General features: G+C 40.9%; 1 protein-coding gene across 2 annotated transcripts in view; it reads right to left on the bottom strand.

The window, feature by feature from the left end:
• UNC5C (unc-5 homolog C (C. elegans)) overlaps positions 1-25,058 on the bottom strand; it is a 373,518-nt gene that overhangs the window by 5,458 nt on the left and 343,002 nt on the right. For both annotated transcript variants that reach the window (XM_004681110.2, XM_004681109.2), the window contains 4 exons: positions 23,880-24,048; positions 22,411-22,644; positions 5,853-6,002; positions 3,695-3,859 (listed from right to left, as the gene is read on the bottom strand). In XM_004681110.2, the coding sequence (XP_004681167.1) occupies positions 3,695-3,859; positions 5,853-6,002; positions 22,411-22,644; positions 23,880-24,048 (718 nt within the window). The remainder of the gene's footprint in view (positions 1-3,694; positions 3,860-5,852; positions 6,003-22,410; positions 22,645-23,879; positions 24,049-25,058) is intronic.

Below are 25,058 nucleotides of genomic sequence, written 5' to 3'. Positions count from 1 at the left end.
AGCTGCTGTGGAAGATGGCACACATTTTTAGAACTCACAGCAGAAGCAACTTTCCATTCCCACATCCTGACTCTTCCTGAAGTTGGAAAATCTAGATTTTGCTGACCATCATTAGGTTTTTGAAAAACAGAAGAGGGCCCTCCCAGGTGGTACAATGGGTTAAAGCACAGCATTGTGAAGTTATCTGCAGCCACAGCAGCACAGGTTTGATCGTGGGCAGGGAGATGACCCACATGACACAGCAGACCTCTCCTGTTTCTCTTGCTACTCCCCTCAGCAGTGTGCTTCCTGTTCTGCTTCCTACTCTGCCTCTGGTGAACCCTCTCACACCCCCTCCCCCGGCACCTCTGGCCTGTACACAGTTCTTGTGTGCATAAATAAACAAATCTTTAAAAAATACACAAGTGGTAAATAGGTGGGACAGCTGTGACATAGGGAAGGACTTTGTACATTTTTAATATTATTTAACTTGTATATGCAAAAGTGCTGCGTATTATTATGTAAGAGGTTTCTAGCAAATACAAGAAATTTATAATAACAGTTATTACGTGGAAATCTACTATTAAAAGAAACAATGAATACTCTTCCCTGAAATTCTACTTTTTGAGCGTTCAAAGCTATGAATGAAAGCAACGGTGTGATAAACGTGAAGATGTAATCCGTTTTCTTTCTTCTTTTTTAAAGATTTATTTATTTATGCATACAGAACAGGGGTATAGGCCAGAGGTGCAGGGGAGGTGTAAGGATTCAGCAGAGAGGTGGGGAGCAGAATAGGCAGGTCCATAAAGTGTCTGCTGGGCCATGTGTATCACCTCCGGGGCATCACCTCCAGGACCGGGATTGAACTCACACAGACAGGCCGTGGCCAGCTTTGCAGTGCTGTGCTTTAACCTGTGGTGCCACCAGGGAGGGCCTATAAACTGCTTTTTTTCTCTGGAAGTTGATTTTTATTTAATTAGACTTATTTCTCACTCATTTATTTTATATTTGCTGAGCTAGGTTTTCTTTATTACTCTGATTCTGACAGAAAGGAATCGAAAGTTTAGCTGATGGTGGATGCCACAGATGTAGACACAGGTTTATTCACTCATTTATACTCGCTGCAGCCAGGGAGCAGGGCCTGCTGTCACGTCAGCTGGCGCAGGTAGAAGCTAAGTCACTGTCCCTGCTCCCATTGAGCTACTTGGGAATTTCCTACAGAAGTTCTTTTTTTATAGCTCAAACTAAACAGAAGTGCTGGAGGGCCTCTTTAAAGGCCTTTTTCTTATCTAGATAGCTTTTTTCTTGGTGGTGCTTGGGCGTTTCCCTATTATAGTGCTCCACAAAACCTCCATAAAAAAACAAAAGAAAGAAAAACTTTATCTTTGTTTATATCTGACACTCATTCACGTCCATACTCTTAATCACCTAGACATGTTCATTCCTAAACTGTATCTCTGTGAGGCTAAACTTTGTCTCTAGTAAAGGAGTTTCCGGCTAAAGCATCCAGGAAAAATTGGTCCACGCTTGACAAAACAGGTCTGTGTCAAGCATAGCTTGCCTTCCTGGAGGGCAACAGGATGCAAGCCGAGGTGGGGGCCAAGGGCCTGCGGCTGCCAGGGAGCACCTTCATGCTGGCTGTTGGGTGACTACACGGGAGCACATTCCCAGAAGTGAGCTCATTCTTAGGTGACTGGATGTTGAAACAGACTCCCTAGTTTGCCCTTCACCTTGCCAGATGCTCTTGGGAGAAGCCCTAGTCAGAAATAGACACCAGGGAAAGAACCTTGAATTGCTATGGTTTTTCAGCTAGGGGACTTCTGGGGAGGATCTGGGTCTCAGGGCATTGGGAGAGCCATGAGGTTGTCACTCAGAGCCTGGCTCCTCAGCTTTAGTACACAAACCACACCCAGCAACATGGGCTGTAGGCCTCAGCATTCAAATGCTAACAACTGTGGAAGTCAGTGACCCTGAAGTAAAAGCAGCAGAGTGTCCCTTAATCCCCAAAGTCAGCTGACTCTGGTCACTGCTACCCCCCACCAGGTTAAATGTGCTTGTCTGTCACATATGGGCAAAGGCCCCACAGAAATGAAGGATTAGCCACTCCGAGTTGACTGCACCAAGTTTCAAAAGAAATCATCTTTCCTCGAGGTTGGCACAAGAAAGCAAGTGCTTAAATCGTGATCAGGCTATGCAAAACTGCCTTTTCTTGGTGCAGGGGTGGCGGGCAGGCAGTGGGGAGTGCTGAACAGCTCTTTCATTTGTGGCTGCATCTGATCCACCTTTTCATTGCACAGCAAACGTTCATGGTGCACAGAAAGCAAGCATCAAAGGCACAGACCTCCTCACCCCCCTCCAAAATTCTGAAGCCTTTGTTGTCACTGGAGCTGGGTGGTTATTGAACTTTGCAGACCTGCTGGGCCTGGAAAGTGAAAACACCCTCCAGAGCCAGCAGGGGAGGTTCCCTGTGCCTGGGAGATAGGGCCTGCGCATTGCGGGGCCAGGCGGTTGCCATGGCGCCCTGACACCGAGATCATTCCTTATGAATGTCACTGGGGTCTGTGACTAAAGTTGTTTATGAGTCAAAAGTCTCATGACACTACAGGAGGAAACGATGACCGCACTTGGCGGGCTGTGGGAAACAGTTCGGAGGGTGGTGGAAACTGACATGCTTGTCCCCCTCAGTTTGCCAAGGAAGACAATCTTTACACACAACATGTGGTGTGAGAAGAGCAGAACAGGAATGCACTGACTTTGCACGAGGCAGCAAGAGGGAAGTGTCTTCTAAATCACCCCGTCCTGACGGCTGTAGCTTTAAAAAACGACAATCCTGTGCTTTGTGGCCCAGCAAGTAGCACAAAGCGGCATGTGGCTGAGGCCCTGGAAGAGGCTGCGGCCTGGAAGAGGCTGCCTTCTGACCATAACGTCATTCTTTTTCCTTTGTTCCTCCAGAGTGAGGGTTTCCACTGTTCAAACTCCAGCACTGCCCCCCACTCCCCCCATACAGAGAAATTTTAAATAGTGATCACAGTGGTGTCTGCGGTGTGGCCATGTAAAATGCCCCACAGGGTGAATGAGAGCTCTGCAAAGAAAGACACTGTGATGGCCACTCAGATTTTACTTCTATTTCTGTAACATTTTTATGACTCTGGGAAAAGGGTGTCTCTATATTTGGGGAAGAATGCATGAGAGAAAAGAAATGGAAAGAGTTCTCCTTTCAACATGGAGAACAAAGGCAAAAGTCTAGAGAAAAAGTATAAGTGTGGAAGAGTGCAGACTCATCTTCCCTCATCAACTGCCTCAGTGTCACAGGGCCAGAGGCAGGGGCAAAGGTGGGCGCTCCCTGAGGAAGGAAGTGGAACAGGAGGCTAAGGGAGTGTGCAGGGAACTTGGCTCCCCAAGAGACCCTTTGGGAAAGGTGTGCTGCTGAAGTCACACTTGTCCTTGGAATTCAGAGCTTTTGTAAAAAGTTACGTGGTCCTTAAGTTCACGTCATAAAACAACTAAGACTCGTTTTTCAAAAAGGATTTCCTATTATGTTCTTTATGGATCTAGCTCCCTCTGTATTCAATAAAAAGATTTTTCTATTAAGAAATCGGCCCCGGGAAAACTCTTCAGGATTTCCCATGTGGCCTATCTGCTGGAGCCCACTTTTTTTTCTCCCTCCCGAGGTCACGATCTGCCCTGTTTTCTGAGCCAGACAAGTGCTTCTTACCTCAGACACAGTGCAGTTTAGCTGGAAGATCTGCCCCTCGCCTTCCACCTGCCGCACACACAGTTTGCAAACCAGCTCCACTGTGTTCAGGCTAAATCTTTCCAGGGTGAATGTGCAGTGGAGGTTTCGTTGCGATCCACTCCAGACATGGTAAAAAGGGATTTCCTACAGGAAATAAAAGTGTCAGCCACCCAGAAGGGCCCAATGGTAAAAGCAACTCTCAGATACTGCACTGCTGAAGACTCTTCTCAGCACTGCACACAGCACCCATTTCATCCTCACTGCAGGTCTATGCACAGTATAGCCAACCTCCTTTTCAGATAAAAATGGGACAAACATCAAGTCCCAGAAAATTTAAATAAGTCACCAAAAGTCTGAGCGAGTTGGGAGTTAAACTTAGGGAGTCAGCTACCACATCTGCCTCATCCATCTGCCATTTGTGTCTCATTTATAGAAATACAGACACTGTAAATGATTTTTGTTTCATCTAGAACAAACCCACCCTCAAATAAAACCCATACACTCCAGTCATGCCCATTAAAAGGAATCCCAGCCCTCCCTTGTGGCGCAGTGGGTTAAAGCACAGCACTGAGAAGCTTAAGCCACTTCCGCATGAGTTCGATTCCCGCCTGCCCCAGAGGTGACCACATGGTGTGGCAGACCTCTCCTGACCTGCCCACTGCTCCCCTCAGCAGTGTACTTAATAGATCTGCCTGTTCTGTTCCCCCCTCTGTCTCTGGTAAAGCCTCTCGCCGCCCCTGAGCCTCTGGCCTGTACCCCAGTTCTGTATGCACAAATAAATAAATCTTTAAAAAAAAAAAGGAATCCCTTCCCTTATAGTCTGGAAAAAAATCAAAGCACAGGACAGGAAAGCCGGACTCACTACAGCTGAAAACCGCACACGAGATCAACAGCCACAGGAAAGTCCTTGGCCTAAAAAGCACCGATCTTCGATCACAGATGCTCTCATAGTCTAGAACTCTTTATAGAGAGCCCATCCTAGAATCTCTTTTCAATACAGGAAACACAACATTAATATTTTTAAAAAGGTATAGTGTGGCACCTAGGAACAAAGAATTCAGCACAGATTGGAGTTCACTCTCCTGGTTCACATGGTGAATTTGGACAAGTTACTTAGTCTTCTTCAAATGTCTTTTCTGTGAAACACTAAACAAGATGACCAAAGTCGTAAGCCTGCTGAAGTTGGAGGCGATGAACCACAGTGCATATGTCGTGTATGGGGGATGGGAAGAACCCAGCCAGGGTTAGCTTGACCTAATGTCAGATTGTCATTATTATAGAATAATCCATATGATGCTATAAAGGAAACTGCCATTAAATGAAGATTCGTGGACTTTTATGGCAGTAAAATGAGAAGGAAAAAAGCAAACAAAGAAATTTAGTAAGAAAATCAAAAGTCTGATATTTCAAACAAGTGCTGAATGACATAGGAGACCTTGACACTGAGTAATGTGCATGTATACATGAGCACAGGATGGGAGCTGGAAACTCTTCCCTTTAACCTTCCACTGTGTTCACTGACTTGCCAGAAGATCATAGCCAGTTCACTGCAGTGCTGGTGTGAGACTGGAGAGCCCATCACAGTGACTCCTGTGAGCGCAAGCTGATCTATGGGTGGGAAGGGGACCTCTTTGCTTTTCCCACAGATACATACAATGACACTGGGGACCTGTAATTTTATGCTTGCATTTAATAAAATTCTGACCAGATTTTATTTTTGCATACCATTTCCATATCCAAACTGGAGTTTTCTAAGTTTTCAAAGTAAAAGTACTTTTTTTGGCATGCTGAAAGCCTGATTTGGATCACATGGGGTACCAGTGTTTTTTCCCTATGAATGCAGGCAAGGTTGTGTGTATGTTTTTTTTTTTTTCCTTAATCAATTTAATATTAACATTTGTTCCGAGAAAAAAATGGAAGGATGTATGTTGAGGTCTTAGGTACTAAAAACACAACAATAATGTTCCTTCAAATATGTCTAGAATATTTTTTAAAACTTCTAATAGACCTAGATAATTTTGGAGAAACAAGTTCTGATGTAGGATTCACTTCAAGGAAAGGAGTATCTTATGCCTAAATAACTGCTGTCCTTTTCTTGGTGCTGTCTTCAAGTTTTAGCTCAGATTGGGAATCTTACCTGATATTTAGCCAGCAATTTACTCTTCCAGTGGGCATGGGCGATATCGTGAATGGACAGGCGCAGGTTGTGGGTGCTGCCTTTGAAATGAAGAGCCTTTGGTTCTTCTAGGAGCTGTCCTCCCATCTGTCGCTCAAGCTGCAAGACTTCCTACAATAACATGACAGAACCCAACAGCAAATTACTGAACCACATCCTTTCCATCAGCTCATCAAAAAAGAATGTTTTGTTTTTTCTTTTTTTTTTCTTTTTACTGTACTTCCCACGTCTCATCTAACTTGTACATCGCTGACTTTACAACTTTTGGACACTGGAGACTTTGACTAAATCCCTACCGAGTTGTGAGTGACTGGGACCTATGGACTATCCAAACCATCTCAGCAATAACTGATCCAACTGTTGATATTCCCAACTGATAAACAAAAGACCCCTTTATGAACATACAGGAAAGTAAAAGAGTGCAAAGTGGGAAGAACCCCAAATGAAAGAAGTTTGGTAAAAGACAAACCGAAAAGTGAATGTTGGCCCTCCCTGGTGGCGCAATGGGTCAGGACACAGCACTGCAAGTGAGCCTTAACAACTTCAGTATGAGTTCAATCCCCGCCCTGGAGGTGATCCACATGGCACAGCAGACCTCTCCTGACCGGCCCGCTGCTCCCCTCAGCAGCATACTTTGTCAATCTGCCTGTTCTGTTATTCACTCTGTCTCTGGTGAATCCTCTCACTGCCCCTGGACCTCTGGTCTGTACCCCAGTTCTTTATGTATAAATACATAAATCTTTAAAAATTAATTAAATTAAATTTAATTTAAAAAATAGAAAGGAATGTGAATGTGAATGTGTTTTGGGCATTCTTTTTTACTCTTTTTCCTAACCCTAACCCTAGCCCAAACCCTATTTGGGCATTCTTTTCAATCTTTGGTATATTCTTTCACTACAAACTGAGGTTTTTGCTTAAAATGTTTCCTTTCATAATTATCAAAATATATTTAAATTATGCTCATGACATATATGTCCTACTAGAGGAAAAGGTACTGATGCAGATTGAGCAGGGTTTCTCAACAAGTACTGAACAAAATTCATATTAAGTTTGAAAAAGAGCACCTCATTCTCAAGTACTTGGGCTGACTAAAAAATATGCCATGAAATTTTATATTATAAAGATGTAATATGAAGACAAATTCTATATATTCATTCCACAGGCTGGTTAATGAATGTTAATGAAGCATTTCCAACCACAGCTGCCATTATACAAACAGCAGAAAAAATGTTGTCGGTGAACAAAATAGTCTGGGTCTCCTTTATTGTGTGATTTTCTTCTTTGGGGAGACTTCAGCTAAAGCAGAAAGTGCAGTGAGCATCTTCCCGGTGCCTAACAGAGGTGGGTCACAAAGGAAAACTCTGCGCAGGAATCAGACTGACTTGCACCTAAAAATATACCCACTTTGCATTTTCTGAATTAATTCTAACCCACACATATACAGTCCAGTAAGTGAAGCATTTACTAACACCTTTGATTAGATGGAAGCAGCTCTTTTCAAACTGCTTCTTTGCTGCTGCTTAATATTCATCATCTCTGAGTCAGACTGCTATTTTCAACGAAAGTGGCAAGATCCCAACAGGTGTAATAAATATTAGGATAATGTGGAGTGTAGTCTCAGAAAGGGTCTCCTCTAATTAGCTTCTAATGGGAGAAATGAGGCAATCGTGCACCGACTGAGAGAAGGCATAGTCTGACTGCTTTCACGTGTGGTTGCTCAGAGTCCTGAGCCTTGCTGGCTGAGTTGCTATGAGCTGACAGGAGTCTGAGCACAGCCAGTCAGTTGACCATCTGGACACATATGCCAGGCCATTGTGCCCTGGCCCTGAGCTGCCTGCTTCTCGACTGCTTAGAGGGTCCCTGATCGGTTGTGCAGTTCTCCTGGTCCCCATTTTGCACATGGTCCTCACAGAACATCCTTCCACAGTACCTCACACCCCATTCCTAGACAAGAGTCTGGTCATGTGGAAATGAAGGCGAGTAAGAAAAGTGAGGGTTAATTGCAGTTTGTTGCCCTTCAGCAGGAAGGCGTAATGAGCTTATGTTGATCATGTTAGGTATCTAGTTAGCATAATCGAGAGAGCTGATGTTCCCAAAGAACCTGGCACCTGACAAAATCTAAAGCTAAAATGATGTTTGTTTATAAGCCATTAGAAGAAAAGAAACATAATTAGAAATCTTTGAGATTACAGTCATGCCAATCAATCAGTTCTAGCTTCTTTCTAGTATACCCTAATTACCTCATCAAGACATCTAAAGAGCAATCGATAGTAATTATCTGATTACTATAGATCTTCATTATGTCCAAATTATCTCCCTGGGATGTCTAAAAGAAGATGCATTGTATTCTGGGAGGTAATTGTACCCAACAACGTATAATCCACACCCCATTCCCACAATCAACATAGATTACCAGAGAACATGGAGCACATTTTGTGTTTGCTTTTCAGGGAGGAACACTGATAAAAACCTAAACTGCTTACTGACCATGACCTTGAAGTAAAATATCTAGTAATACCATGTTTTGTGTGCAGAGTCTAGACTGGAGTCAGACTAAGAATAAATCTCAGTCCTTCATTTCTTTAGCAATGATCTCAAATTTATAGTTCAGAGGTCTCCTTAGCAGCAAAAGGGACCTAGATGGCTGGATCCTTCATCTGATAGAAACTACAAAGTAAAGTACCCTGTTAAAGTCAATTGAGCTGAAGAACATACTCTTTCCATAGGCTTAAGTTTTCTTTCCTCCCACTAATGGCAGTGGCACAAAACGAATGCAGAACTGCAAGGAACCTGACATTTCCCTGCCCTTCAATTGGACATGAGCCCTGGAGAAAGATAAATTACCCTTTCATGATGCATCCATGCTTACACCAGAGGTCTCTAAACATTTGCATGTGCCCATCAGTCAAAAACTGGAGCATATACTTCAGATATGCTTATTTGTAAATATATATAGCTAAATATATCACTATTTAAATATGACATCATTTACAACAAATCAAAATTATGACCTGGGATAAACATCGAAGAATTAATTCCTTTTTTTTGCTCCAAAGTTTCCCTGGGCCTGGGACATATGTCTTTACTTGGGAACTGCTGTCCTTTTAGTGTAACCTTGGGAGAAATATGCACAGGGGTAAATGCTTCAGTAAGAAGTGTCCTCACCAGACTTAAGATTGGCATTCCTCTGATAAGTAAAAACAAAAACAAAACAAAACAAAACAAAAAAAAAACTATCATCACATTCAGTGTGCTCAATATCAAAGAAACAGAAAATTAAGAAGAAAACAATGAAAACACATATTAAAGATTTTATGTCAATTCATAGAACAACTAACTCTCTAGATGAAGAAACAAAACTAATGAACCGACAAAACAGATATAAACAAACTCTCAGACTATAAGAACAAAATGGAGGGGATCAGAAGGGAGGCAGGAAGGGGATGGGTAAGTGGATTAATTTTATGGAGAAGAATGGAATTGGATTTAAGAGTGAAATTGAGTAGGACACATACATGTTGACTTACAATGCTGTACATCTGAAAACTATTTAGGGTTATGCATTATGTTACTTTAATTTAAAAAATATCCTTAGAAACTAAAATCATCCAAAATTACATGTGAGAAGATGATAGCTTGCCATATATATTAAACCACATTTATAAATTTTGTTAGAGAGTAAAGAAGCAGCCTGCTTTATTGTCTTCGGATCAGGCTTTGATCCATATTACTATGGTTTAGGTTTCATAAGTTCATAAGTTTCATAAGTTTCATATGTTATAGCAGATCTCAGTTAAAAATATGCTATAGTTGGCCCTCCCTGGTGGTGCAGAGGGTTAAAGCACAGCATCAAGAAGCTAAAGCCACTTCCACATGAGTTCGATCCCCGCTTGCCCAGGAGGTGACCACATGGTGCGGCAGACCTCTCCTGGCCTGCCCTCTGCCTCTTAGCAGTGTAGTTAGACAATCTGCCTGTTCTGTTCCCCACTCTGTCTCTGGTGAATCCTGGTGAATCCTCTCACCGCCCCGCACCTCTGGCCTGTACCCCAGTTCTGTATGCACAAATAAATAAATCTTTTTTAAAAATGCTGTACTTTGTATTTAAAAAAATGTGATATTCTGAATTCCTTCCACATGAAATCATTTTGGTTATCACACATATGATACAGATAAGAAAACAAAAACAGAGCCTTCCTGGTGGCACAGGGGTTAAAGTGTCAGCACTAAAAAACTATTGCCAGCCACTCTGGTATGGGTTTGATCCCAGGCCAGGAAGATGACCCACATGGTGCAGCAGACCTCTCCTGTCTCACCACCTCAGTAGAACAACCTGTTCTGCTCCCAACTGTGTTTCTAGTGAATCTCCTCACTTCAACCCCTCTGGCCTACACTCCAATTCTTGTATACATAAATAGAACAAATAAATCTTTAAGAAAACAAACCATAACAGGTGTGTGAGTTGTTAAGAAATGCTTTCAGCTCAGTGTCTGCCTCCTCCTAATCTTTTGTGTGAGTTTGTTCAAATCCAAGAGCCACATCAGAGTCTCAGATACAAAAAGTCTCCATTCCTGCCTCAAACTGGTCAGAGTCTGGGAGGTTGGGAGGACACTGGTATATACACATGAAACCGCTGAACATCCTGTCCTCCACTGCATGTAAGCTTCCAGAATAGCTTCTTTTGGATCACAACACTACTATCATTTCACACATTTAAGAATAAGAGCAAAATATATTTAAGGTCAAAAGAGTTAGAAAGATTGAAGGAAAATATTAAGACCTTGGAACTAAATGCCATAATAGGAATTGGGATCATCTAGCTCTTTGTCCTTAGAAATATAAATGTCACCTTCCTTTGCAAAGCTTGTCCTCCCTCCTGGCAGTGTCCCACCTCAGTGCCTGGTCTCGACTCAGGGTGAAGCTACCTGTTGTTTGATGATAGTCTATGAGCTTCTGCTTCTAGGAGAGGAGTCACCTCTTGACTTCCTGTGTCAGTTTTATCTTTACTTTCTTTGTCTTGTAAAGACTCTTAGCAGGCTGGCTTATGGAGGCAGAGTCTCTCCCTGCCTGGAAACAAGCACAGGAGCCCACTCCTGATGTCGCCAGGAGCAGACCCAGAGCAGACCCCTGCCTGCTGCCCAGGGACCGAGCAATCCTGTGCGACAGCCCTTTCCCTGGTCTGGCTGTGGCTGCTCCAACCCAGGCTCGTCTGTGGCACGGAGTGTGGGCTGCATTGATTCAGGAGGCCTGTGAGGGATTGCTGGAAAGACAGGGACAAGCGACTTCACAGTAGAAACAAGCAGCTTTCACAATAACCAATTAAACCAAGACATTATCCACGCCAAGCCATTAGCCTGGGCCACTTAAGAGCCACAATAAATCTAAGCTGTTTTAAAGGACTGTGCACACAAAGGGAGCTCCTCTGGCACACACCCAAAGGCTCCCAGGCCCCATGGAGGACAGGGTCTGCCCTCATTAAGTCTGCTGGAGAGAGACGGTGGGAGGAGCCTACACCTCCCACGCTGGAGACTGTCGCTAACCCGAGTTTCACTCTGCGTTCTGCCAGGCTTAGCTTGCCCTGCCTCTGGTTCCTCCTCTGTGCTCTTTTCCATCTGAGCAACTTTCTCTTAAGTATCAGATCACAACTGGTGCTCCTAAGTGCCCCAGGCGGCAGTTCAGCACACACTGGCATGCTTGAAGGGCATGCTTGAGAACACGAGCAGACTCGCCATGTGTGAAGAGGTGACTGTGCCAGCAACACTGTGAGATGTTGGGGTCGGCTTTGTTCTCCACACTTTGTGCTCACCCCCTTCTCACCCACCTTATGCAAGGCTCACCCACCCCAGGGTCAGCCATGCACCAGGTGAAACCCTTATCCCAGGCTCACCCCCATCCGCAATACCTCCCCCCTTCATGCGGATCTGCATCACCTACTTTCTAAGAGGTGCTTATTTTAGTTTCAGGGTGCTCAAGAGCTGCTCGCATCGTGTGTATATTAATTATCCAGACTTTAGTTTCACTCTGTCACCTAGTGGTTTCTCATTAAAAATATTACAAGCTAGCAAAGGAAAGAAACAAACGACTAACTTTAAATCTCATATAGTACATTACAACCTCCTTTGGAAGAGAAGACTGGAAGGAGGTTAAATCAGCTTTGCTTTATGTTGCTAGTGTCTTTCTTGGTACTTTCCGGATGTGGTTTGTCTTTGTGTCTTTACTCTTGATGGAAACACAGAGTCCTGGACCAGTTGCACTTAGTACTACTGAGCAGTCTGAGGCAGCACCTGGTACCTGGCCAGGTGAGGGAAGCTATTGTGTGGGGACCATTAAATGACCAACATGGTGGGAGCACAGAGAGCAGTGAATGAAGCAGCAGCGGCCTTGCATGCTGGGGCGTTTCAGTGGATGTGGTGTGCAGCCTGGAGCACTGGTGCTCTGTCCACACACTGGACCAAGGACTGAAGGTCAATTTGTGCAGTCCTGACCTGTGCCCACCTCCACTGTGCTTCTGCTACATGGACCCAGGGCTATCGAAACCCCCAAGACAAAGCAGCAAATATTAAATATCTGAACAGATCAGGCCTCAAGGATTGAGGCTGGTGTTTACAATGATCTTCCATCATATTTTACAGAAACTGTCCTCTTACTATTAATTCTTTAATCTCATGTTGCAATCTGCCCTTGTCATTTAGGGATGAGGAATTTCTCTCTTTGCTCCTGAGACTGTCTCCACTGTCACTATCACAGCTGTGGGCCTGGACTTTCCCACAGGAGAGGCCAAAGAGCTGGGCCATTCCTCTGTCCAGTTCCCCGCCAGATTTTTGGTGATGTTGCACTCCCACACCTTATACCACATTTACTGTCTCTCCCTCTGGCCTCCAGGCTTCAGGCTACAGGGCTGCTGTGGGGCACAGCTGACTGTTGCCAGCCTCTCCCACCTGCTTGGGTCACCCCTGCTGACACAGACTTCACTTTCCCTCTTTCTCTTCCTGTGCTCATGCTGGGGTGCCCTTCTCCCCCCAGCCCCCAGTTTGTCTGCCATACTTTATCTCTAAGAACAACAAGGCTGGACTCCAGTGACCATATGCAAGAATCTCCCGTCAAGTCACTTGGTTTCCAGGGCTCTGCCTGCTGCTCCTGCAGCTGCTGCTGCCATGGAGGCGAAATCTGAGCTGCCACCTCCAGGTCACCCCACCAGGGGAGTATTTGACACTTCTAAAGCAACATGCCAAAGGGAAGTACCCAGGGAGGTGGCCACATAACTTCTCTACCTTTGGGCATACTTTGAAGAAAAAGATGATCTCTCACATGTATGCAATAGAAATAGCACTCTTTAAGCTGTTCTAGGACTTCTGATGTCATCTATTTCTTTTCAGGCTTGGACATGCTCTTTTAAAAACTGTGTACTAGTTTTCAATTTCTTAAGCAAGAAATTATAATAAACTTAGGGACTTTGAACTATACAATATATTATTTTATAATTCTGTGGGTTAGAAGTTTCACATGTCTCACTGGGTGAAAATCAAAATTTTGTAGGTTGCCTTCTTTTCTGAAGGTTGAGGAAACAGTTTGCTTTTTATCTTTTCCAGTTTTCAGATGTTGTTCATAGTCTTTGGTTCATGGCTTCCTTCCTTCGTCTTCAAAGTCAGAAGTGGTCCATTTTCTGATCCTTCTTCCGTGGATGACCAGAGGGTGGAAAGTACTCCACATTTAGGTACCTTGATTTGCAGAGAGAATACAGGATATTCTCTCCACTTTAAGATCTGCCCATAGTCATATCCTCAAAGTTGATTTTGTCAGGTGAGGTACCATGTACTCACAGGTTCTGAGTATTGTGTTACTTCTCATTGAGGTGCCATTATTCTGCCTACTAGAACTCCTATTTTCTTTTCTCTCTTTACTTTCTCTTAGAAATTCAATTTGCTACATTCCTCCTATATGTGAGAACATTCAAATTTTCCTTTTTCTTTCTGGCTTATTTCACTTAGCATCATCCCTTCTAACTCCATCCACGTTGCTGTGAAGGATGTGATTTTATCCTTTTTGATTGCTGAGTAATATTCTATTGTGTAAATATAATGCATCTTCTTGATCCAGTCATCTATATCAACACTGAAGTTCATTTTTAAAATTTATGACAGAGCCAATGGAAAAAATCTCACAAGACAATGATAAAGATGGATTTATACCTAGAAGTACCTACATGAATGGCCAGTTGGCCTGCCACCAAACTTGAAATTCACCCCATAATTAGATCATAATCAGAGTTCATATCATTACTGAGCCATTATCTTCCAAATGTTCATCTAAAGGTAATTAAAATTACATAATGCCTATTTTCTTACAGGGAATTTAATAATGTTTATCTTCTTGGGTCCTCTAAGGATCCTGAATGCAAATTTGGATGAAATGGCTATCCAAAGTGGTCAAGATGAATGACTGGCTTGCAGAGTTCAGTAGCAGAACTCATTAAGTCAAGCAGACCTACTCAAGCTTTCCCACTATGTCACACCACCTTTCTCCTTTCATACCCAGTGAAAAAACATCTGTAACATTTAATACAACTTTTGGACTTATTATCTAACACATGGGCTATATTATGAATATAATTATCTTTTGCCGAAGACCAGGATCTTGAAAGTATGAAACACGAAGCAATCTAGTTTTGAGATTATTTGAGGGAACTGTAAGAAAAAGTATGTTTAATGGGGTCAAGTCAATAGTGGTCAACCTGAAATGCCCAGTGTCATTTGCCATTTGCCCTGGAGGGGCATCAGAAGGACACTGGTAGGGGAGACACAAGGAGATAAGATGAGAGCAAAGTCCTTTACAGGCAACCTGGGACGATCTATGATGACAGTACACACTATTATCTATTAGAATTTCTGCTTTCCTTGAGTTTCTGTGTATCTTTCATGTTCTCTTAATTTTTCATATAAGATGGTACTTCACAAAGTTATTTACTGCACTCTTTATTGATGTTTGGAAAATGATTAAATTCAAAGTTGGCTTTTTTCCATGCTAACTGAGGACCTATAGAAAGCCAGTTTATGTTAATTCTATATACATACATACATACATACATATATATATATATATGTATCTTCACCAGAAGTTCAAAAACATCACAGGCTACTACTCATATTATGTGAAAATATCTCTCTTTTAGGTCCTGAATCTCAGAATTAATATAACCCCCTCATTACAAAAATCTCATAATTTGAACTGTTAGGATAGTTGGACAGAAATTTTATTGGTACATAGATGTGCATGTGTACTGACTCCAAATATAACCTTGTTTTCTATTGATTTCTAGGCTAAATTTATTAGAATTCAAGTCTGCAAATAATAAAAGTAAAATACCAATATTATTACTTGAATCACCCTAAGAGTCTAGAAAGAAAAAAGCCATGATAAAACCAACCCACCTCTCTGTTGGCCTCTAAACTATTCCATAATTCTTAATATCTTTATCTCTTCATTTTTTAAAGATTTATTTTATTTATGCATATAAGAGCTGCGATGTATGTCAGAGGTGCAGGAAGTGAAAAGATTTACCAGAGAAAGAATGGGGAGCAGAACAGGCATACTGACTGAAATACACTGCTGAGAGGAGCAGGAGGTGGGGTAGGAGGGGTCTACGCACCATGTGGGTCACCTCCCTGGCCAGGGATAGAAAGATAGAATTCATGCTGCAGTGGCTTCGATAGTTCCATAGTGCTGACATCTAATCTCTTAATCCTCATGGAGGCCCTTTTTATCTCTTTATAAGAACTCAACTTACAAATTGTTCCCATTGCTCCTTCCACATATATGCACAGGGGAATAAAACAAAACAAAACAAAACAAAAAACTAACTACACAAGTATATAAAAGAATCCCGCTGTCTTCCAGAAGTCTTAACTTCTACTCCCAGCAGTCACTGCTGGCATTTTAATTATACCTCAAAGCTTCCCAATTTCTAAATATAGCTTTAAACTTTCCAGTGACAATCTTTGCTCCTAGACTTAAAAAAAAAAAAATAGGACGATTGTTACAAAAGCTGCCAATCTGAAAAGAAGTGGGTGGGGTGATTAAAGATTAAGATTGACTGATGTGGTAGTTTCCCCCAATTCATATAGGCAACATAAGACATATGATAAAGACTGGAAATCTTGCTGCCACAGACAATGGCCCACAGTCATCTTTCAGATAATGTAGCTCTGATCTCTAAGAACAAGTGAACCACTGGTTTCCATTTTTGCCTTGGTCTAATATTTCTGTGAGTGTTGCTTCTGCAATTCAGAAAGAATCCTTGGTACACAGTAGGAATGGTGAAAGAAAAAAAATCAAGCCAGTGGAGATCCAGTTTTGGCATTATTTATTGTGCTGGGCAGGAGAGTTGGATTAAAAGACAAGCAAGGAAGCAGAGGTCCTCTTCATCAGAGTCCAGCACAGGGGAAAAAGAAGTTGGAAGAAAGGTTTCAAGGGCTTAGGTATTAGCTGAAAGCGCACCCCTTGAGAGTTATAATAGGGTTAGGTCACTGCAAAGCAAAAGAGGCTGTGAGACAGTAAGGGACTTTGGGAGAGCTGAGAGACTTAGAGGAACTGATGTGTGAAATCACACAGTCAAGAAAAGATAAATAAAAGGACTCTGCAGAAGCAGGGCTGGCATAAATTAGGGCAGACATTTTGTGAATGTCATCGATGCAATCGTAAGTTTATGTTTTAGGGCAACTCAAGACTCTGGAATAAAATGTTCAGAATTTGTTAAGTGGAAGTCATCTTTAGCTCAGGATGTTATTAAAAACAAAACAAAACAAAATGAAGTGAAATAAAGTCCTCGGAGAAAAGGGCAAGGGATTATAGAGTGGAAGGCAATATCTCGTAGATATGGGTAAAATCAGATGAGCTATCTGTGAACCTAGAGAACAGAGAAGGTGGTTTTCTTAAGAACATGGAGCAATTCGCACACACCTTTTATGAGAGATAGAAGTCCAGATATTTGGTTCCAAAAGGGGGAGTTTCATCATTGCCAAGGTGTAGATTGGAAAGTGTAGATGCTAGTGAAAATGAAGTCTATAATGCATTTACTCTTTAACTAGATGATAGGGGGTGATGAACAGGCTATTAGAATGAAGGTGGCAAAGGAACTGTAATTTAAGTGGTGACTTTGCATTTGAGGTGATGGTGGCAGTAAAATGAGCAGAAATATTATGAAGTAGTTACTGCTTGTGTTAGGAGAACCCAAAAAGGTCACGCAGGAAGTGTGAAGGATGCCCTAGAAGGGGTGAGGCTAATCCAATTATTCTATGATAATATATATTAAAAGAATGAGAATTACTGAAACTTTCTTCTTAGCCTGGTAGCTAGTGAGAGGGCATGGTGTTCAGTGCACAGATAGTGATGTCTGCATTGTGTCTGTGAGATTCAGTGACAATGACTGTAAGAAGATGAAGGAATAGGATAAAGATAATTTTGAGAATGTAGGAATATTTGTCTTTACTAATTTTAAAGTTTCAAAAATATTTGTACAATTATTCAGGATAATAGTTCTTAACTTGGCTACACAATAGTATAACCCAGGGTGTGCTAAACACACACACACACACACACACACACACACAGCTGGAAACTTCAGCTAATTAGTCAGAACCTTTGGGCTAAAATTCTGTATTAAAAAGTTTTAAAAGCAAGCCTGTTTTAAAACTTTCCAAGTGATTCCCATATGATGGGGACAGAGAACCTTTCAGAAGAACATGAATGAAGAAGAAGACATTTGGATAGGGTAATACTGAATATAGTATTTATTTGCAGATGATATGATATAATATACATGGAAAATCCTAAGGACCCACTGAAAATCTATTAGAAACAATGAATTAATGTAGTAAATTGGCTTGCCACAAACAGATACAAAAATAAATCAGTTGCATAACTATATGCAAAAAACATACTATAAGAGAAAGAAATCAAGTAAATAATCTCACTTTGTATACATCAGAAAATCATTAACTTCCTAATAATGAATCCATCAAAGATGGTAATTTTCATATTTTATATATGAAAATCATTAAACATTATTGAAAGAAATAGAAGACACAGAGATGGGAATGTATTTCTTACTCATGGATTAAAAAATGTTACAATGGCTATCTCACCCAAAGCAATAGACAGATTCAAGGGATTCCTATTAAAATTTCAATGGAACTCTTAAAAAAATACAATAAATTATACTGAAATTTATATGAAAACGAAAAGAGCTCTGGACAGCCAAAATAATCTTGACAAAAAGGAGCAAGAATATCACACTCCTAGACTTCAAAAAAATATTGCCAAGCCACAATAATCAAAATATAATGGCATAGGAATAAAAGTAGACACACAGACCAATAGAGTTGGTAGAATTGAGAACCCAGAAATAGACCCACAGTTCTATTGACAATTAGTTAAAGACAAGGAGCCAAGAGTACACAATGGATAAAGTCTCTATAAACCTGTAATATTCAGAAAACTTGACTGTCACTTGCAAAACAATAAAATAGATGATACCAGACAACAAAATTAACTCAAATGGATAAAAGACTTGGATGTAAGACCTGAAAATACATAGAAGAAAACACAAGTAAACTACCCTAAGACACCTGCTTCAAAGATGTGTTTCTGACTGGACTGCAGTAGCCACAGAAACAAATGCATAAATAGACACATGGGATTACATAAAACTAATTTTTAATTTTTTTTTTGTATAGCAAAATAAACATTAAAACAAAAAGATGACTATGGGTGTTTTGGTGATGGGGAAACTATGGTGGCCACACTTAGAGGTGAAATCCTATAAGCAAGGATGTACAGTAATAATATGCCATTAATAAAAAATAAAACAAAAATATGTTATACCAATGGGAGAAAAAAATTGCACATCCTACATTTTAAAAGGGATTAATACCTGAAATCTACAAAGAACTCATGTAACTCAAGAAAACACCCAATCAAAATGTGGGCAGAGAAGTTCAACAGATACTTCTTCAAAGAGACATACAAATGGCCAAAAGGCACAAGAAAAAATACTCATCACTTATCATCAGAGAAACTGCAAATCAAAATCACAATTAAATAACACCACACACCTGTGAGAATGTGCATAAAAAAAGACCAGAAACAGCAACTATTGGTGAGGATGTGGAAAGTGTATCCTCATTCACTGTTGGTGGGAATGCAGACTGGTTCAGCTCCTATGGAAAACCATGTGGTGGTTTTTCAAAACACTACAAAATAGTTCCATCATAGGATCCTGCAATCTCACTACTAAGTACCTACCCAAAGATTATAAAGCTACACTTTCAAAGTGATGTATGCACTTTTCTGCTAACTGCACACTATTTATAATAGCCCATTTATGGAAACAACCTAAGTGCCTGGTGACAATGAGTGGATTCAGAAAATGAAGTATATGTTCTCAATGAAATATAGAAAATAATATAAAATGGAATGGAATAATATGAAAGGATGGAATATAAAAAGGAAGAAAACCTGTCCTTGAAAAACAGACTGGATAGAAATGGGACAGAAATGTCAGAAGAAGAATGAGAAATACTAAACAATTTCACTCTTAAGTGAAATATGGAAAAACAAAAAAAAGGAACAGTCAGAACCAAACCAAGCCAACCCAAACCCCAGAAATCTGACTGTAGAAACAATGCTACTAGAGTGAGGTAGTGTAGGATGGGGTGCAAAGGAAGAAAAGGCCCAGTTGGAGGATCAAGCGTCCTTGGGTGGTGGCTTTGGTGTGGCAACATATATTTAAAGAGGTGTGAACAGATAGTTGTAACTCATATACATTGTAGGAAACCCATAGTACCTCAATAAAGCATAACACAATATGAAAAGATAAGCACACACACATACACACACATATATGTATGTATGTTTGTGACAGCTATTCAAGAAGCAAGGAGGAGGAGATGACAAGAGAAAATTAGCATGCAGGTTTCCATGAAGGCAGAATTAGGTAATGAAGAATTTTTTTGAGTTAATCAGCCCCAGGGTTTCAATTCAAACACGTGTGAGAAAGTATTGGTGGGACTGAACTAATTGTCTCTTTGGCATACTAGATAGACTATTTACCTATAACTAGAATTTTGGTGTTTCTGCACTATTTAAAGGTTACAAGGTGCAAGAATACCTTATCCATTATTCATGTTTGTTTTAGGCTAATATGGTGGCTCCCCAGATGCTGGGAATTTATAAGTGTCTATTTGGTAAGCATTGGGCTTGCATTGCTCTTGGGTTGTTCTTATTGCTTAAATGTGTTTGTTAGTCTTTCTCAGTATTGAACATTTGTGTAGCTTTTTACTAGTTAAAACAGTCAAATTATCTTATGAAGTACTACATTTTTTGTGTAGATGTGTATATCTTTTGGGATGAAAGCTCAAGTTTGAGTACAAGAACTAAGTAATTAATAAAATACATGCATATTAAATATTTCAAATGTGACATAGATATTCTAGAGATGCTGTCTGCAATGAGTTTTCTTGGACTTGTTAAAAAGATTTGCCTTAATCAGACCCCATGGCTCCCTGTTAATACAGTTTTCCCTAAGAAGACCTAAAGCCTAGGATGATTTCTAAAGCATTATGCTGACAGTGCCTTAGAAATATCACATGTGCAAGGAATATAAAAGAAATAACCTTAATGTCTTCAAAATTAGTAACTCCTATGCTCTTGACCATCCAAAAATAGATCCAGTGACCTACTATGTCTCACCTCTCGATGGACATGACCTGTAATACTCAATTTTCTGAATAGAAACTCTAGAAAGAAATACTCTGATTTAAAAAAAAAAATTCTCCCCTGATTGCTTTGACACATTTTTCTCCAACTTTTCCATTTTCTTCTCTGGTGCTTATTCTTCTGTAGCTACTTTGCTGGCTGCACTTTTTCCACCCTTGCAATGGGGCTCCCCTTCATGCCTTATATTCTAGAATGTGACAGCAAGAGTCCAAGCTGCAGCCAGCTGCCTGGGCAAGAATTCTGTGCTCTCCATTTTAGACCTATGTGATCCAGGATGACTCATTTAATTTTTCTGTGCCTTAGATTACATGCAAAATGGAGGTGATGGTATCTTGTAGGATTTTTGGACATATTTAGAATCTTGCCCAGTATATATGAAGCACTCAGAACAATCTACTACTGTTTATGATTTTATCCCCCTATTCTTCTAAGATATTCTCCCTGATTCCATAGATGACACATATCAGCATTATAGACTTTTAGTCTCTATGGAAAGACCTGCTCTCTCATCAGTGGGCCACATTTGTATTTATAACTGTCTCTTGGGCATGGTTGTCCTGATGTCTAATTCATTCTCCACATCAATATTCCAAAAGCAAATGCACCATAGCCATTCCCCAAAGCTGTCTCCTGCTGCTTGCTACTGATATTAGAGGCCGGCTTGCTACTCAGCTCCTCCCACTCACCATTAGTCTGCCTCCATGCAAGAGCTACGGGGTAGGTTCCTTCACAAGGACTCACTGATTCCCTTCTGTTCCTTCCTCTCTTATCAGCCTGGTTCTCCCAGGCTTTTTGTCTTCACTTGACACTATCTTTCCACTGAAGTGAGATTAATATTTTTAACATATTTCTAATCATATCTTTCTTCCTTTTAAATTTCTGTAATGGTTCTCCATTAGCTCAGGAAACCTTAGCTCTTTTTTCTGGCAACCAATGTCATATCTCTCACTCTAGAGAATATGCCTTCTGTGCTTCTTTACTTGTTCCATCCACCTAGAAATCTTGTATTTCTGGTCAAATCCTACTTTCCATTAGGGTCAATCTCAAATGTTAATCCTATAAATAACAGGATGCTTCTTCACTCTCCTGGACCCGACAGAACATTACCTCCTGTCGATGGCATTCACCACAGTCTGACTGCCTTCTCCATCCTTGGCATACTTCTTTTATTCCTCCTACTAGATCATAAGTTCTTCAAAGACATTTACTGTATCCTCTAAAGCTTCAAGTGGGATAAAATGAAGGCAATAATAACACCAGGAATTAAGCCCATTTATTTTGCAAAGCAGCAGCCTGTTGTCAAATGCTAACCCTCTTCCTCACAGTCCTCATAAAAAGAATGGGAAAGCGTGTAAATGAAGTAGGACACAAGAGGAACATACAGTGTGAGCAATTATGCCAATTCCTTTTATGGGAAGAACACAGCTGAGATAAACACAGACGCAGATTATTTACCATCCACGGATCTCTGTGCCAGATTCTTCCACTTCTTCTAAATTTTTCATTAAAAGAAATCAAGGAAGGTAAACAAAAGTAGCCCTTGGGAGGAATCAGCATAAAGGAAACCACTCGTTTATTAGCATGGCCTCAGAGAAATGTCTTGTTTTCTTTACGGCATCATTTGTAGCCCAACACAGAGTTCACACATTTGGGTGGGTGCACACAGCCCACCCTCTCCAGTGCTGCCGAGACCCCAGACCTGGGCTTGCTGTGCAAGTGAGCGAGGAAGGCCAGCCGGGGAGCCACTTACCTTGAGGGCATCTCGGGTGTCATCCAGACAGTACACCCTGATGCTGTACTCCAGAGAGGAGCAGCACAGGGGTCCAAAGATGGCCAGCTTCAGGCGCTTGGCGGCCGCTTTCGTGGTGGACTGGCCCACCAGGGCGTAGGTGCTGAGACTCTCTGTGAGAAGGTGGCAGGCTTCGGTGTCCAGCTGAATGTAGCAGGGTGTGGTGAAATTCTCCTCTCCCACCACCACCACGTCCTGGGGGAAGGCAGGGGGAGGAAGAGGCAGAGGCTGAGCGACCCACCTAGGTGGCCCCAGAACTGTGGGCAGGGCAGGACCGGGGGGCCCCATCTCCTGAGCTTATTGTTTTCAGCCTTTCTTCTACCTGCTTCCATTCCTTATCATTATCTCCCAGTTTCCCTTGTTTTCACCCTGATACTGTTCTTAATTCCAGTCTCATTCATTTCGCGTGTCTTACCTTCTGATCTACATAAAATTCCAAATGAATTCTGGGATTTATTTAGCATTTTTTTTATGTACTAAGAATCTATATCAAATTCCAAAAGCAATTTATTAAGTTTATTGTTTGCTTGAGAACATTTAATATCTTAATCTTTTTGAAATATTTTCTTCTTTAACCCAAAAGTAAGTACTATTTTATTTCAATACATTATATATGGTAGTATCCCCTCCCAAAAAACTCTAGAGGCTTGAAAAGAATGAGAAAAAAGATTGTAATAAACTACACCATTCCACAATGAACTTCCAAATTCCTCTGCTAATTATTTTCCAAACTAACATACTGCTTTCCCTCAATGATCTAGACTCTCAGACGTTATAGGAAGTGTGACATGGCAGGCCCCAGGCCTTTATGATACTTTTCTGTTATTTTTACACAAGCTTTTAGAAAGTCTACACTTTTATATTTTTGTAAAATTACATACAAACACTGAAAATCAGCAAACAAGTATAAACCAGACATTCTACAGGGGTGAAAAGGGGCAGGAAGAGCCTGGGGATGGCACATGGGTGAATTGGTGGTGGGAAGTCCACAGGGATTACAACTGAGATGAAAAAATGCACAAAATGAAGAGTGACGTAAATATATTTATGTGTGTGCATATACATATGTGTGTGTGTAATACAAAATATAATAAAAATTACAATTCACAAACATACATATAATTTCCCATTCCAATGTATCCTAAAAGGGACTTTTGTAAGACTTTCTCTATGAGTTACTTAATGTTTGACCATCATTTATTTGGCCAATAAATCTGTAATTAAAACATTTTACGAATTGGTCTCTCGCCCCCTATCCCTGGATCCTTCTTTTCGGCCTCATCTCTGTCTCTGTTTTCTTTTATTTCATTTTGAATGAAAACTCAAATACTACACATTTTGCTTTAAAAAAGAAAAACTTTCCCATAGCCATGCCTGCTTATATACCTAGCATGCTTCTGCCTTCCATTTTCATCCCAACAGAAGCTTACCTCCCACTGTCCCTGGGTGGCCTGGTTCTTGAGCTGTATCTTCCAGTCCTCAGTATTGGGGTCTGCACAGTGATGCATGGTGAGGATGATGGGTCGGGTCAGAAGGGCCCCTGGAGGTCCACAGCTCACCACAGGGGTTAGAAGTGTCTGAGTGTCTTCCATGGGTGGCCTGGGGGAGAGCATAGAATGTTGTCTGTGGCATCCCATAGTATTCATGTGCTGCATACTTAGAGATTTTAGATCAAAATTTATATAAATACTTTCTTTTTGGAGTTTTTCCTTATGGGGGGAGGAGGGAGTTAAAATTAAAAGGGAAGTTTCTCTTTATACAATATTTTGATCTTGCAAGACTGGAGGTCTTCATTATAACAGGATTACAATAGGGAACCAGCCATATCTCTTTGATTCCTTTGCCTCAGACATAAGGTTTGTCTTTGGTAATGTCCTTTGAACTCATGTTCAGAGACTTTGAGAATAGAATGAGATGGAACAGGTACTTAGGAGGTTACATAACCACCTTTGCTGAAAACACTTGTCACTGGTATCACAGGCTTTAAATATTGTTGTGTTTTCTAAGACCTAGTACTTAAAAAAAAATCACTTCAGAATAAGGACACAATAAAGCTAACCTTCATCCAAATGATTTTTAGGAATAATTCAGGCTAGTAAAGTAGAATATTTCTTTCAAATATGACCAACGAAAAAAATCTTTTTTCCTATTAAGCTTAAAAAAATAAATATCTACTTGTACTCTTCATACTCAGAGTCTAAATGGAAAGACCCTTTAAAGACCAACTTTTTTACTTCACATTTCTTTTTAAGCTGTCTTAAATCCTTTCCTAACAAGATGGTGATCATTAAGCAAATGGGCAAATTAACCCAACTTGTCAGTTTATATGTGAGAAAGTAGTTGCAATGCGTTAAGTGTATTACCCAAAGTCTCACAATTAGCAAGGGCTGGTGTACTAATTATAATCATGAATTCTTAGCACCAGTCCGTAAACTACCCTGTCAGAATACATGGTGTAAGAGATCATGAACTCAGAAGTTTTGGTGAGGGAAAGCCCCAAGGCTTTACTGTAAGTACCACCTTCCTTTCAAAGCAGGTATTTTCTGCAACATGCTGACTTGTGTTTAGAGGGTGTCTTAGACACATCCAGACCTGTGTTCTGCTACCAT

The sequence above is a fragment of the Condylura cristata genome, unplaced genomic scaffold (genome assembly GCF_000260355.1).
Source record: "Condylura cristata isolate star-nosed mole 26May11 unplaced genomic scaffold, ConCri1.0 scaffold00012, whole genome shotgun sequence".
Classification (NCBI taxonomy): domain Eukaryota; kingdom Metazoa; phylum Chordata; class Mammalia; order Eulipotyphla; family Talpidae; genus Condylura; species Condylura cristata.
Note: the sequence above shows the minus strand (reverse complement) of the source record. Positions and strands in the feature narration are given on the sequence as shown.